At 40.6% G+C, this 17,152-nt stretch overlaps 1 protein-coding gene across 9 annotated transcripts in view; it reads right to left on the bottom strand.

Moving 5' to 3' along the window:
- PCSK5 (proprotein convertase subtilisin/kexin type 5) overlaps window positions 1-17,152 on the bottom strand; it is a 475,211-nt gene that overhangs the window by 191,726 nt on the left and 266,333 nt on the right. For all 9 annotated transcript variants that reach the window (XM_057548456.1, XM_057548455.1, XM_057548453.1 and 6 more), the window contains exons 11-12: window positions 8,780-8,897; window positions 6,721-6,909 (exon numbers count right to left, since the gene is read on the bottom strand). In XM_057548456.1, the coding sequence (XP_057404439.1) occupies window positions 6,721-6,909; window positions 8,780-8,897 (307 nt within the window). The remainder of the gene's footprint in view (window positions 1-6,720; window positions 6,910-8,779; window positions 8,898-17,152) is intronic.

Here is a 17,152-nt window from a genome sequence, read left to right as displayed (position 1 = left end):
AGGACAGGGAAGCACTGAGGGGCTCCAGACGGCCCACACTGACAACATCTTCAACGACCTCGCTGAAAAGCAGTTCCCTAGGAATTGTCATGGTGAGGGCGTAAGCAATGTTGAAGACACTCCTTACTGAAATGTCTAGGAAAATGAGGACTTCTGGAAAGCTGACCATGACCCCTTTATTTCTTTTGGGAATTTACTGTTACGGATAGCATTTTCTGGTCCCAAGACTGGGACACAGATTTTGTCAATACTGAAATGAAGATAATAATGGAGGGGAGTTGCTGTCCTCTCAGCTTCCTTCCTAGTTTATTCTCCTTGTCTGTGTCTCTAGTTTTTGCATCATTAAGGGGAGATGATGCCGAGTGAGCCTCGGATTCTGAGTCTGAGCTGAATCTCAGCATCCTTCCTTCTCACAGCAGCCAGTGCACAGGCCACTGTGAAGAGTTCTGCCTCATGGAGAAACAGGAGAGATCAAATGGGGACGACTCTTTGCCAGCACAGCTCTACCTCTTCATCTCAAATGACCCCACTAGGAAAACTGTGTGTTTTAAACCTTTCAGAATTCCTATCTTTTTTTTTTTTTTAAATTTATTTATTTATGGCTGTGTTGGGTCTTCGTTTCTGTGCGAGGGCTTTCTCTAGTTGTGGCAAGCGGGGGCCACTCTTCATCGCAGTGCGCAGGCCTCTCACTATCGTGGCCTCTCTTGTTGCGGAGCACAGGCTCCAGACACGCAGGCTCAGTAATTGTGGCTCACGGGCCCAGTTGCTCCGCGGCATGTGGGATCTTCCCAGACCAGGGCTTGAACCTGTGTCCCCTGCATTGGCAGGCAGATTCTCAACCACTGCGCCACCAGGGAAGCCCAGAATTCCTATCTTTTAACTGCACAGTGTCCTTTGCTTTATGTCGTCCTCCTCAGAAATCTTGACTTCTTTGAAAGAAAGATAAGTGTCCAACAGGGGAACTATTTATTGCCCTCATTAATAATCTCTGACACACAAATAAAATACTTAGGAATAAAGTTGACCAAGGAGGTGAAAGACGTATATGCTGAGAACTATAAAACATTATTAAAGGAAATTAAAGATTCAAAGAAATGTAAAGATATCCCATGCTTTTGGATTGGAAGAATTAATATTGTTAAAATGGCCATGCTGTCCAAAGCAATCTACAGATTTAATACACCTGTATTAAATACATCACTGATTTAATACAGTGTCAAATTACCCATGACATTTTTCACAGAACTAGAATAATCCTAAAATTTATATGGAACCATAAAAGACCCAGAATTGCCAAAGCAATCCTGAGGAAAAAGAACAAAGCTGGACGCATAACACTCCCAGACTTCAGACAATACTACAAAGCTACAGTAATCAACACAGTGTGGTACAGGCACAAAAACAGACATATAGATCAATGGAACAGAACAGAGAGCCCAGAAATAAACCCACACACCTACAGTCAATTAATCTTCGACAAAAGAGGCAAAAATATATGATGGGAAAAAGAATCTCTTCAGTAAGTGGTGTTGGGAAAGTCGGACAGCTGCATGTAAATCAATGAAGTTACAACACACCCTCACACCATACACAAAAATAAACTCAAAATGGCTTAAAGACTTAAACATAAGACATGACACCATAAAACTCCTAGAAGAGATAGGCAAAACAGTCTCTGACTTAAATCATAATACCAGTGTTTTCTTAGGTCAGTCTCCCAAGGCAATAGAAATAAAATTAAAAAAAAACAAATGGGACCTAATCAAACTTACAAGCTTTTGCATAGTAAAGGAAACCATAAACAAAATGAAAAGACAACATATGGAATGGGAGAAAATATTTGCAAACGATAATGACCGACAAGGGCTTAATTTCCAAAATATACAAACAGCTCATACAACTCAACAACAAAAAATAAATAAGCCAATCGAAAAATGGGCAGAAGACCTTAAATACACATTTCTCCAAAGAAGACATACGGATGGCCAATAGGCACATGCAAAGATGCTCAACATAGCAAATTATTAGAGAAATACAAATCAAAACTACAAGGAGGTACCACCTCACACCACTCAGAATGGCCATAATTAAAAAGTCTACAAGTAACAAATGCTGGAAAGGGTGTGGAGAAAAGGGAACCCTGCTACACTGTTGGTGGGAATGCAAATTGGTGCAGCCACTATGGAAAACAGTAGGGAGGTTCCTCAAAAAACTAAAAATAGAGCTACCATATGATCTAGCAATCCCACTCCTGGGCATATATCTGGACAATACTATAATTCGAAAAGATACATGCACCCCTATGTTCATAGCAGCACTACTCACAATAGCCAAGTCAAGGAAACAACCTAAATGTCCACCCACAGATGAATGGATCAAGAAGATGTGGTACATGTATACAACGGAATACTACTCAGCCATAAAAAAGAACAAAAGTGTGCCATTTGCAGCAACGTGGATGCAACTAGAGATGATCATACTAAGTGAAGTAAGTCAGAAAGAGAAAGACAAATACCATATGATATCACTTACATGTGGAATCTAAAATATGACACAAATGAACCTACCTATGAAACAGAAACAGACTCACAGACATAGAGAGCAGACTTGTGGTTGCCAAGGGGGGAGGGGGGTGGGAGTTTGGGGTTAGCAGATGCAAACTATTACATATAGAACTGATAATGAGTTCCTACTGTAATAGCACAGGGAACAACATTCACTATCCTGTGATAAAACATAATGGAAAAGAATATGAAAAAGAATATATGTATATGTATAAATGAATCACTTTGCTGTACAGCAGAATTTAACACAACACTGTGAATCAACTATACTTCAATAAAAAAATAAATTAAAAAAAAATCTCTGACATACAAATCCCTTCTAAACCCTGACCTCATCACCTTTTCCTTGAGGAAAGGTATTACTGCCCTGCAGGCCAACATGAAGGCCACCAGGAGCAAAGCAGACCCTCCCTTCACAGCCTGCCCGCCCCCTTGTCGATGCTTCTTGCCTTCAGTTCCCAATCCTAGGAATGTGCTTTGAAACAGGGCCAAGGTGAGAGGACATGAGGATTCCTTGCCGTGAGGTCAGAGACTGGGAAGTTCTGAGTAGAGATTTCCTCTCATAAAATTAAAGCTTTGGAATATGCCAGAAGGAAAAAATGCCAAAGGAAATGGTCTTCCCTTAGCCGCCTCAGTAGGAGGGATGATACTAGCGTCAAGTACAACAAGGACAGGGGAGCCAGGCCCTGGAAGGTGGGCAGACGTGGTTTTGGGACCAGGTGTAGCTGTTTTACAGTTAAAGGGTCAGATGCTGAAAGCACTGTTTTTGGGGAGCTATGGACAAATGAATTCATAACATCCATTTACATCTCTCGGTGCCTCCAGTCCCCTCCCTCCACTCAAATTTGTCTACCTTTTCTGGGGTGGCTACTTATTTTCAGCACTGAGATGGAAGACAGACAAAAGAACAGCACTTTAAGAAATGCTCCAGACCAAGAAGATGCACTCTGAGTGCAGATCTTATTCCCAGGAGGTAATGATGGGAGAGGCTAAAGGAAACCGCCAAGATCGGTCACCGAGCATCTGAAATGCCTGTTTCTTTTCTCTGACACAAGTCATGCAGCACTTTGGGGTTCAGCACTTTGCAAAGAGCAAAGCGGATGTCTGCTGTTGAAGAATGCATGCAAGACTGAAGCCAGGGACACTGTAATCCACCAAATGCCTGTGATGCAACCCACAGCTCCCCTGCTCACAAGTTTCCCCACTGAAGTCATTTCCAGGGAAGCCAACAAGAAATACTGAAATATGCAGGAAGAGCCCAGAAAGGCTGAAGGGACTGAGTTTTCCAAGCAAACAGCAACTGTGGAGGGACTGTTTTTCTACAACGGAGGGGGCTCCAGGGAGAAGAGCTGCACATGTGTGAAGCCAACCTTTGCACTTCACCAGGGATCACCTGGATACTCCAAGTTCAATGCAAATGCACAGCAGTAAAGAAAAAAAGAAAAACATCAAGAAAAAGGTCTTCCCTGGTTTTGGTAACAACAGCTGGTGTGACCTCCATTAATCATAGAATTGGGCATCTGCAGGCCTTGCTCGCTGGAGAGAAGCCTCAGGCAGATAGCAGCAATGACCTGGCGGCAGCTGAGACCCCTGTCTGTGGAGGGAGGAGGGCGTGCCCAGCGACTGAGATACCAAAGCATCCTTTAGTTCCTTGCACCTGCATACCCTTAACCTGGCAAACTGCGCTTCATAGAGTATGAAGCCCAGGTTTCCCCATGCCCTAAGGGAAGACATTAGGTTTTAAAGACGAACACAAGAAGACTTCTGAGCACAGAAATAAAATGCAGTGAAAGACTCTGGAATCTGTACTCCTAGTCACTATCACCAAGAAGTGCTACTGCTCTCTGTTTCTCTCACTGTCCTACAGCAGATGAAGTTGGACATTTTGAAAAGCAACTGGCAATTCCTGAGTCTCACTTTCAGCTCTGCAGGCTTGCATTGGCCTTGGCCTCTCAACTCATCTGGCGTATTGTCATTGTCCTAACAGAGATCACCACTGCCGTGGACACCTGGCATGTGTACAGGAGGCTGTGTCAACATAAGAGGTTGGCTTTCATTTGGACTGCATAGGCCTTTGACAATAAGGTTTTTGCCCCTATTAAATGTTCCTCTTGGAGAGAAACATCAAATTAAAGAAACTTATAGGCTTTTGGCTGTGGCTTGTATTTTAGAACCATAATGGGAATGGGGTGTATAAGGCAATCTGACATTTCCCCATCTGGTCCCACTTGTTGACAAGTATCCCCCACCCATGCTCTCAACCACTTGAAAAGCCAGTGGAGCAAAAGAAAACTTGTGCTAGAACATTCTGGCCTTTCAGCAGGGTCCTGGCAATACAATTACCTGCTGGAGAAATGTTTGGAGGAAGTATGGAGAAAGGAAGAGGCTACTAAGAGAAAGTAAGTGCCCTCTTGGTCAATAAAGACTAAAGGGCCAACCTTTAAAACAGTGGTTAGCAAACTACAGTCAGTCCTCAAACCAAATCCAGCCCTTGGTCTGTTTGTGTAAATAAAGTTGTTATTGGAACACAGCCATACACATTCATTTATATTGTTTACAGTGGCTTTTGCACTCTAATGGCAGAGTTGAGTAGTGGCAATAAACACATGGCCTGCAAAGCTCAAAACATTTACTAACTGAATCTCTGTAGAAAAAAATCTGCCAAAACCTGTTTTAAAACAAATAGAATTTCCTTTAACTTTGGAAAGTGCTCCGGCAAGAGCATTCAGTTAATCTGTAACAAATTCCAGCAGACACTTAAGGGCAGGGGAGGGCATCTCAGAGGCCTAAGGAATTAGTGTTCTGCACTTCTTTTATAGGATAAAGAACAATAGGCGGCCCCTCAATTTTTCTGCAGCATCCTTTTAATATTACCCAACTCTTAAATGTTATACTGTTCCGTGCCTACAGATTCTAGGCAGCTTTGCACTCTCTGTTTATGTGTGGGCAGTGAGAGATATGACCATCCCATCATGATGTATAAGTGGCGTTCCCCCCGGCCCTGCCCAGTTTTTAGGTTAGTAAGAAATTAAAGAACAGCTGTATATTTTTGAATTAATGTTTTTTGGGTTTTTTTGATTTATACCCAGGAGTGGAATTGCTAGGTCATACGGTAGTTCTGTTTTTAGTTTTTTTGAGAAAACTCCATAATGTTTTCCACAGTGGCTGCACCAATTGACATTCCCACCAACAGTGTACAAGGATTCCCTTTTCTCCACACCCTCACCAACATTTGTTGCTTGTGTTCTTTTTGATGGTGGCCATTTTGACAGGTGTGAGGAGATATCTCATTGTGCTTTTGATTTATATTATTTACAGTGGCTTTTGCACTCTAATGGCAGAGTTGAGTAGTGGCTAATCACTGATGATTAGCAGTGTTGAGCATCTTTTCATGTACCTGTTGGCCATCTGCATTTCCTCTTTGGAAAAATGTCTATTCAGTTCTTCTGCCTGAAAAATGTCTGTTCAGTTCTTCTGCCTATCTTTTAATCAGGTTGTTATTTGAAAAGATACATGCACCCCAATGTTCATAGCAGCACTATTCACAATAGCCAAGATATGGAAGCAACTTAAGTGTCCATCAACAGATGAATGGATAAAGAAGCTGTGGTATACACACACACACACATACACACACACACACAATGGACTACTACTCAGCCATAAAAAAGAATGACATTTTTGCCATTTGCAGCAACATGGTTGAACTTGGAGTGCATTACACTAAGTGAAATAAGTCAGAGAAAGACAAATACTGTATGATATAACTTACATGTGGAATCTAAAACTACAATAAACCAGTGAATATAACACAAAAAGAAGCAGACTCACAGATTTAGAGAACAAACTAGTGGACGGGGTGGGGAGAGGTAATATATGGGTTGGGGAGTGGGAGGTACAAATTATTGGGTATATGATAGGCTCACGGATTATCCGTACAACACAGGGACTATAGCCAATATTTTGTAATAACTGTAGACGGAAAGTAACCTTTAAAAATTGTATAGAAAATCATGATCCTACAATATATGTACATGCACAATCCTCGACTTCTGAAAAAATAAAAAATAAAGCACAGCGGACTTTTTCGAGTCGAAAGAGTCGCTGGGTGTCATTGTGACCCCCGCACACTGGCGGTCAGGGGCCATGACTGTACCTGTTGGCCAAAAGCTGGGACCTGGTTCCTGAGGGCGAGGTCAGGTAGATGGCCAGGTCTCCCCTCCTGGGGTGGGTGATGGTGATGCGCACAACTACGTGCTCCAGGTAGCCGACGTGGTGGTTGGGATTGTCGGAGCAGCCCGATGCTTTGTAGACGGAGCGCACCGCGCTGTTGGGCCGAACTGTCCTGCAACAGAGAGAAGGGGGTTTGAGCAGAGCACGAGGCAGAGCTCGGCTGCGTGAGCCTGCAGGCCTGGAAGGACCGCATGATGCGATGCAAGCCGTGGTCGCTGGAGACTAAGGGACACAGTGTCATTACCCAAATGATTAGGTCGTTTAAGGGAGTAACCCTGGTTAGGGTGGGAAAGGTGCAAGTGAGAGGAAAGGAGGAATGAAGGTTCTTTTATCTTCATGCAGGTAGTGGATATCAATCTTGTTCAGATAGATCACTGGGCCCTGGTGCTGGAGTGTCTGATTCAGTAAGGCTGGGGTGGGTCACAAGAATGTGCCTTTCCAACAAGTTCTCGGGTGATAGGGATGTTGCTGATCTGCGGAATCCACTTTGTGAACCACCAGTATAGGGTACTGTGGTACAGGGAGGCTTGGGGATGACTATGACCTTGATTCAAATCCCTGGTCTACCATTTCCTTTCTCTATAAGCCAAGCGCACACTCTTCCACTTGCCTACAGGCTCCTGTCTTCTTCACTAGCTTCCTCCTGTGCCACTGTGCCCCTTGAACACTGGGTTCCAGCCACATTAGCATTGGTTCAAGTTCTGGGATAATTCAAGTTTACCTCAGCCACTTTGCATACACTACTCTGCCTCTACTGCTTTTTTGCTGCTGTTCCTATGGCTGACTCTTCTTTCATAGTCAAAGCTTAAATTTCACTCTCTAAGATGGTCACTGAACCATAGGAAAAACACGTTCCCCACCTTTTATTTTCTACCTTTTTTATTTCCAGCATTCACTTATTGTCATTTGTAATGATCTACTTATTATATTATTTTGGTTTGACTCCCCCGCTAGACTGTAAGCTCCACAAGGGCAGGAAGCATTTCTTATTCCTGTTTCTATCCCTAATTATCTAGCCCAGTGCTTGATAGCCAGTAAGTGCTTGACAGCAAGAAAAATTGTTGCTGAATTGGTAAATGAATTCGTGAATGAATAAACAATTATTCCATTTGATCCCATTTCCTCCTTTGTCAAAAGGGAATAATACCCAAGTTGTTAACGTTTTAAGAAGAAAACACACATTGTTTCTAGCACTTGGCTTGACCTATAGTAAGAGCTGAATAAATACTGGTTAACTTTTTACTTCTTTATTTTTTTTTTCTCTTATTCTTTGCCAAAAATAGGTAGAATGGGAAAAAAAAAACTTAGTCCACTTATTTCTGCTTCCTAACAATTTCCTCAAGAATTATAATGGCTCTAGTTTTATTACAAACCAAAGTTCTTATGTATTTTTCCGAGCTAACTCTCTAAAAAGAAAGCTGAAAGTAAATTACTAATAAAATCACTAAAATAAATCCTATTCTTCGGATTCAGCACCTAGGAGAGACTTCACTATCACTTAATGAATCCAATCAGCACAGCCTCCAATTTTGTGAGGCTGAAACAGGGGACTAAGCCCTGGAATCTGAGTAAACTGCAATCTCTTTTACTCTGCATCCTGCATCACTCTTCAGAGAACTACATGGTATGTAGTTAAGTTTCCAGAACATAAGGTTTAGTTTTGGGAGTATACCAACTTATGGGGAATATTTCTACCATCAAATAGAAATATTGACAGAGTAGACACTTGCAGAATGCCCATCTGTAAGGGTTCCCCCACCCCCTTGTAAGATACGTTTTTCTTTTAAGGATCCTTGAGTTATACTAGTCTGTATTTAATGGCTTAGGGTCTTAGACATTCTATTAGAATTTTATAATTACATTAGAAAAATACTACACAAATTTCTAGTTTCCATGTGCAACACAGGGCTGTCTCAAGATATCTGCACTGGCCTAATCTCTTTTAGGGCACTGTCATGCTGTCTGCTTGCAGCAAACATTACTTGATTTGTCGGTCTGTGCTCTCCACACACACGTGCTGCTGGGGAACAGTGGTCCACTTTTCCGCCTCCATCACCATGGCTTCCGCATCCATCAGTCCAAATCCATAGAGATGGCTCACTACAGAAGGCAAGAAGTTGGTCAGCTTTACCGTAGTTAGCAGCAACCTATGCCATATATGTTGAGTTATACTTTCACACAGTAGAAAACCCAGACACAACCCTACGGGAGCCAAGCTTTCTTTCTAGCAATGATTAAAAAAACAAATAAAACAAGTAAACAATCATAAGAAAATAAGATGAATGCATATTATTCATTGAATATGTTCTATAACTAGTAACATGACTACCATTTATGAATTGTTACTACATGGCAGGCACTAGCCCGTATTTTTACATTTAACCCTTCCAACAATCTTAAGATGTTAGTGCTATTATTATTATCATTCATGGATGAGAAAACTGAGGAAAGAGAGAAACTTGGCTAAGATTGACCAGCAATTCAGTGGTTGAGCCAAATTCTAACCCACATAGATTTGCTCCCAGGCCTCACTGTTAACCACTTGTATTAAAGTGATAACATCACCAATTTTGTAAGATAAAATAATTAGTAGGTTTAAAGAGAAGTGTATACAACTTCAAAAATACAAATTTTCTGACCTATCTAGTATTTTGGTTGAAAATCCTGGAAGACATAAATTATTATCTTTCCTCTGGCATATGAAAAATTTATTAGACTTCATGCATGAAATATTTGGAGGCCTCTAGACTTTTATGCCAGCTTCTTATCCTCGAATGTTATAAACTTTTAGTTCTCAATGAGAAATACCTATTGATCTAAAGCTAAATTTGACATAACTGTCTCAGAAGTTTCAATTACATATAGGAATATTTTAATGATGATACAGTGAGATCTACATTTGCAGCTCTTTCTAAAAATACTTTAAAATCCCAGTTGAATGCTTAAAATCACCTTGCATTAAACTCTCTCATATCTTTATATTTAACACAAAGTCATACTTTGACCAGATTTGTTGCCTAAAACATTTCCTTATGACATGAATTACTTTATGCAAAAATGTCTAGAGATGCCCATGCTTATGGATTATTTAAATACTTCAGCTTGAAATTCAAGATATTCTATGATACAGTCCCATTCTACTTTCAAAACAACCTCCTTACCAAACCTTTTGCGTTAGCAAGGTCAGTCACTCCTCTGCAATCCCAGTCGTATCTTGCTCTTTCTGCCTCACTGCCTTTGCTCATGCTGAGCCCTCAGCCTGCAGTTCCCTCACTCATCCTCTCTACAGAGTCAAACTCTACTCTTCTAAGTTCCTGAAGGCCTAGCTAGTCTATCTTCTCCTTCTTGAAATAGTCTCTGACCAATAAAAGTCAATAGACATTTACTGAATTTCAACCATCTGTGATGAGTGAATTTTCTCCTTTCTAGACCTATAACTTTAATTAATTTGTCAATCCATCTGCCCTTCTGCCCATCTAGCCAGCCATCCATTCATCCATGCGTCCATGCATCTATCTATTTATCCATGCAGCCATCCACCTATCCAGCATTTCTTGAGTGCCTTCTATGTGCCAGGTACTGTATTATGCACTGTACTTTTTACCTGTGTCATCTATTGAATTGCTAATTAACTCTCTGTCAGCATGTCTTTTTACCCCAAATGTATGATAAACTGCTTGATGGTGGGAACTAGGACTTATATTTCTTTATATGTTTCATGGAAGTTAGCAGAACTTTATACACATGGGAGGAAATTGTAGCATATAAAAAGGAAAATTGTGCTAGGATTCAGAAATACTGCTCCATTTCTTCTATTTGCTAATCATATAACTTTTGGCAAACAAGATAAAATATCTAACCCACAAGTTCCTTGTTTGGGGATATTATTATCTATCCCATCACCATTACTAAATTGATTATTATTATATATCCTACATGAGAAAATCTGTGTAAAGAACTATACAAATGGAAGGGCTCATTATTATATTAGATACTCAGCCAGACAGGACATACTGAATAAAACAGAATAAAAGTACTTTGCTATGGCAAAGATATATCTAGGATTTCTATACATGTACTTTTGCAACTTTTATTATAAGTGATTTTTTTCTTGATTAAAAAGTAATGTATGGGGCTTCCCTGGTGGCGCAGTGGTTGAGAATCTGCCTGCTAATGCAGGGGACACGGGTTCAAGCCCTGGTCTGGGAAGATCCCACATGCCGTGGAGCAACTAGGCCCGTGAGCCACAACTGCTGAGCCTGCGCGTCTGGAGCCTGTGCTCCGCAACAAGAGAGGCCGCGATAGTGAGAGGCCCGCGCACCGTGATGAAGAGTGGCCCCCACTTGCCGCAAGTAGAGAAAGCCCTCGCACAGAAACGAAGACCCAACACAGCTAAAAACAAACAAATAAATAAATTAATTAAAAAAAATAATAATGTATGTTTATTGTAAAAACTTGTAAATACATCCAGAAAAGAATAAAATAAAACTCATCAGTAACCTCATCACAAATCAGTAAATGCTACTAACAATTCTATTTAGTTTTATTTACATAATATTATGTGAGGTAAGCTTGCCGCCTTAATTAAAAAAGATACAAAGTAACCCACATAATAGAGGAGAAATGTCAAATTTGGGCTTAAGGAGACAAAATTGTGCAGATCTTTTGTTAAAGTTCATATAAATCCTATGTTGTCACTTATCACTTAACCATAGTCTATATCATTTCATCATGAATACTCTAAGGTATTTTCTTTCCCTGGAGGAACTGAAATTATTGCCAAAGATACAACACTAGGCTAACTCTGCATGGTGCACAAATATCCCCATACTAGTGTCAAGCGGTTTTAAACCCATACAACTTATCATTTAATCTCAGTTTAGGGAAATGAGATAAGAGATTTGATTGATAGGAGGTGGGTAGGGAAGAGGGTAAGTGGGGCCCTGGGGAGGGTAAGGGCTTTGAATAGTCTGCAAAGTGGGTGCCTGGGCCCCAGCTCAGCTGTGCATGCTGCTGTTCCCCACCTCCCCACACCCCACCCCCAATAACTGTCAACTTAACAACCTTTAGGACATAAATCAACACACAGTGTCATCAAACACAACAAACACTTCATGACTGTTAAACAACCACTCGAGTTAAGTAGAAAAGCACCTTGAGTCTTTATGAAGGCTGTAAATTTGTTTCGGTTTCCGATTCAGTTCCTACCCTCCAGAGACAAGGTCTGTTCATGCAACACTCAAAGGAGGTGTTCAGAACAGAGGCTGAGTAGCTGCAGTAGAACTACAGACTGGCAGGTCAACAGAAAAAAAAGTGTATATTAATAAAATATTAATAAATGAGGGAATTAGATCATTGAAGTCCATTGAATCAGTAACAGAGATTTTCAGTATTTTAAATTATTTTAAGATACTTGAAATTGTGTATCTGCCCACAATCATGATACACAGTCTAAGAAAAAAATGAAATAAATTTATTTCTTCTTTTTTTGGGCGGGTGGGGCGGTGCTGACAATATATCAACTCTGTGTATTCTGACTGGCAGTTATTTGTTTGGTTTTTGGCAAATACTAATGAGAAGATAATTACAGAATGAATGTGTTGGGAAGATAAACTCCTTCAAAACATGGTGTCAACAGGGAAACAAGCCATTAAATGGTATGGGAGCACTAGTAATTTTTCTGAGATATAACTGACATGTAATAATTTTTTATATAATATAAAGTTTCACACTCTAAAATTAGCTATAAATTCAGAAACACTGTTTTGTTTGAGACAACCATTTGAGTCAAGTCTTGCCCATCGCACTGTTACCACTGTTACCATGCCCCATGGAGTATGATTTCTTACAGTGGCTGCAGAACACCTGGCTTAGACATGAGGTTCCATATGTATCTGCGAAGTGAATGAATGTAACTGATTAGAGAAAATTTCTTTAATTCACCAAGTGGCATAAAGTGTTTTTAGGAGAATTGTAAGGGGGAATTAGGAGGTCTGTTCTTTTTGTTACTGACTACTATAGAGTCATCATTAACACTCAAAATGTATTCAAGTATAGAGCCAATATTCCTATTTTAAATAATTATGGGGCTTCCCTGGTGGCGCAGTGGTTGAGAATCTGCCTGCCAATGCAGGGGACATGGGTTCGAGCCCTGGTCTGGGAAGATCCCACATGCCGCGAAGCAGCTAGGTCCGTGAGCCACAACTACTGAGCCTGCGTGTCTGGAGCCTGTGCCCCGCAACAAGAGTGGCCGCGACAGTGAAAGGCCCACGCACGGCAATGAAGAGAGGTCCCCGCTTGCCACAACTAGAGAAAGCCCTCGCATAGAAACGAAGATCCAACACAGCCAAATAAATAAATAAATAAATAAATAAATAAATAAGTCAGGAGCTCTTTAAAAAAAAAAAATATGATTACCTGTATAGCAAATACACCATGCAAACAACTGGTTGTGATATGGCCATTCCATAACTAAAATAGTTTTATCTATGCACGTTTCTCATGCCAAGATCAGACAGAGCAAATCCTGAGCCTGAAAGTAACTTCATGATGATCAAGTGGGACCTCTCTGTGCAAGCACTGTGCCAAATGCAAAATTCTTTGAATTCGATATTTAGAAAGACACTGAGGGAACAAAGCATGTATATAGATTAACTAAAGATCTCAAAGCACAGTTAAGAAATGTATTTCAGAAAGTACATTTATCTCTTGGTAGAATGATGCTGAACAAGCTTAATAAAGGGAATCTGAAAAACTTGCTTAGCATTATATTTGTTCCATTAGGCTGCATGACTGTTTATGCAGATAAGTTCCGAAAAGTGGAACTGCCTTGCGCCAGAAGTTTAACTAGTTTTTATGCCAAGTAATCCAAAAGCTTCCCTGCTTGGACTAGTCCGATGGCCGAGAGAAGGCGGGAAAATAGATAATGTTCTCTGGCAGGTATATTTCCATTTTTTGATGAGACCCGAAGTGCCAAGAGGAGCTAATCATTAAATACACAAGTAAACAATTGCATAGTTCAAAAGCAGATACAGTTAATTTAGACAATAGTGCTAGCTATGAGACCTAAAAATAGTCAGTTCTAAAGAAAAGTTAGAAAGCTCAGTAGGAAAAGAAAAATTAGAAGTTTCGGGTACAGGAAGCTATAACCAGGGAAATTTGGTGTACTTCTATCTCTCTTAGTGGACTATCCTTGCTGATGCCAGCTATTTTAAATCTTTTTTAGAAGAATATCATACTGAACAGATATTTCATAACTCTAAAATGGCTATTAGTAAAGCACTCTCTATATACTAAAGTAATTGGTTGGAAAAAGTTGTGTGCGTGATTTGTTTTTAAAAGTTTCTGAGCTCCGTGAAGTACGGCTTTCTGCTACCAGCTGTCAGATGTACAGACAATGCTATGAAGCATCCAGTGTAAAGGAGGGCAAACAACAACAAAAACCATCCAAGTTGCCTATGAGAGATTAAAAATTTTGCCTGTGACTGAAAAAAATACAACTAAGTGACAGCTATCCATTCCTGAGCGTTTAATATAAAAGTACAGCCAATGTCTTCCATTGGGGAAAGCATTTCTTATGACTAACACGACTAAATGCCTAGGTTTACCCAGAGGTGTCCTGGTTTTAGCACTGAAATCCTGTGTGCTGGGGAAAGCCTTCATTCATGGACAAACCAGGAGAGTGGCTACCCCACGTGGAACCAAGGGAGAAAGGTGACGCTCTTACGGAGTGGTACAGAGCTCTCACATCTTTTAAAATCAATAATCCAGTAACTAGAAGACGTATGGGCATCCTGAACTTGTATTTGTTGAGATGCACGTGATCATCAAAATATAAAACATAGTTGATAAATTAGGTTTAATTATTCAATTCTTAGAAAGGGTCAATTTCAATACACTTCACCAATATAAGCTAAGAATTTATACCATTAATTATGATATCACTCATGGGGTTTGGAGCACGTACTATATATTCAACACAATGAGGCTCCAAAAGAAACAGAAACTGCTGTGTGTTCTCAGGCCAGCAGGAGATGAGACAAGAATAACCCTATGATTCCACTAAGAAACAATTAAAAGCGATAACTGTGTAGTCACTGTGTAAGTGTAAAAAGACTTCAAAAGAGTAAGAAATCAGTAAAAAAAAAAGACAATGGATGTAAAGCAACTACTAGAGCCTGCTCTACACAAAGTACTCAATAAATGTTAGCTGAAATTTGGAGTCAGGTAAGATGACCCAAGAAGGGAAGGTGATATTTGGACTGGGCTTTGGTGCCCACATCGGATTCAGTGAGGTGGAGATGCAGGGAGGACAACCAGGCGCCAGGACGGAACCTCCAGTTAAATAATCATCAGGTCTGTGTGTGGTTCTTTGGTGCAGTGAGGAAACCAGCAGCCCTGGCGTGTGGGGTGAGTGGTCAGCAGGGGATGGGCCTTAGCAGTCTACATGGTAGGAAATAAGGGGAAGAGAGTGGACTGAGGGAGAACTGGATGCCAACCGTGACAGTGGGGTGTCTTCTGCCATCAGTCAGGCTGTTGCTATTCTATTGATACTTAAGGGTAAACCACCAGACTGAGAGGTAGTTACGCAAAATGCAACTTCCTGTCTTGAGGGGGGCTGCTTGATCTGCAGGGTGGGGTTGAAACTCCGACTGAGATCAAAGAGCTCCTGCCGCTGTGAGAGTCCTCGCACCTTTGGGTTCTTTGATCGTCAATGTGCTGAACCACCTGTTCTGAAATAACTGCTCCCACCAGGGACCCTGCGCCTCCTGCACCTACTAATCAAGCCAGACCAAACGTGCAGAATAAGCAGAGGGCGTGCAACGCACCCCATTGCACATGCATGACGTAAGTGCTTCAGTACTGCTTCTTCTAAAGTAAAAATAAACAGCTAAATACGAAAACATAAAATGTAAGATTTATAAACATGAAGAAGCGGAAAGTAACACTCTTCCGTCTCCTATGTCAGCACTTCTACACTTAAACATCTCGATAGATGAAAGCCAGGATGCTTGCAGAATTAGCCTTTTCTTCTCTTTCCTTACTCAGACATCTATCTCTTCATTACATACCCTTTAAATTTCAGTGTGAAAGGCACATAAGCTTCTTAGAGAATCAGAACTCTAGTTGCAGTGCCTTCTTCTGCCTCTTCCTACAAAATGCAGACTCCCTGGGGGCAGGAAAACTCTGCAGCCAGCACCTGCCTTATTGCCTTACTTTGCATGGTTCGTTTCCAGTTTTCCTTTGCTTTTCCTAAAATCACAGGCTCTACTAACAACACCAGCCAGATCCAAAGATGCCATCCATCACCAGCACTACCGAGGACTTGCATGTGGAAAGTTTCCAGACACTGATGCTTGGCTGTCTGCGGGGTCTGCACTTCAAAGCGCCCCTCAGGATGTGTTTGGTTAGCAGCTATAGGTAGTCAGACAGGCTCGTCATTACAGAGACGAAGTAAAAACAGTTTAGGAAACCACTGCTGAGTTCTTCTCCTCCATGTACAATGTACTTCATTATACATGATTTATATGTACACAATTTATTATATATGCATATATAAAATACATATTTATTCTAATCTTTTAAAATTTACAGAGTTAAGGTAAGGAGATATGCCTGCCTTCTCTTAAGGGTATTTAAGAAAAGATAAACATGTCACATTATTTTCTCCTTTTCTCTGGCCATTCTTTTGTTTGCTTCCAACGTGGTCATGATAGGCAAGTAATTTGCTTAAGGTAATTGACTAGTATTTCTTGAATGGAGGTAGGAAAACTATTTTACCACCTTGGGGAAACTTAGCCATGTATTCCTGGGCACACAAGCATAGATGCTGTGCTTGCTTTTAGGAAACTAAGGTTGTTTGGACAGAGATGAGAACAAAATAAAAAATGTACTACAAGGGCCTTTGGGTAGAAGCTAATTGAAGATTAGACTGACCATATAGCTCCTCAGCCTAGATCTTCTTGGTATATAACTTGGATAAACAATTACCAGACTGGGATCTTGATGAGCCAGCAGTCAAAAATTCTTACTTGTGAATTATTCATATTATTTTTAGATAACTCTTCACTTAATTTTCGTTTACTTTTGCTTTTTTCCTTAAATTCTCATAAAAGAATGGAATAGAAAATCTGGTTGATATTTATTTCAAGTGAGTGTATTTTCATACTCAGTAGTTAACAGAGGTTGCAAAGATATGGTTATTTCATCTAACTACACCAAACATCCATGGCTCACCTGATATGAAGCCATTACCCACTGCTGATATGATGGTTGGCAAACTACAAAGAGTGACACATAGAAGAAATTATTCCTTGCAGCTGGGAATGTCATCTTCTGATTGGGAAGAAAGCTAA

The sequence above is a fragment of the Balaenoptera acutorostrata genome, chromosome 6, assembly GCF_949987535.1.
Source record: "Balaenoptera acutorostrata chromosome 6, mBalAcu1.1, whole genome shotgun sequence".
In the NCBI taxonomy this organism is placed as follows: domain Eukaryota; kingdom Metazoa; phylum Chordata; class Mammalia; order Artiodactyla; family Balaenopteridae; genus Balaenoptera; species Balaenoptera acutorostrata.
This window is presented reverse-complemented; position numbering and strand designations above follow the sequence as displayed.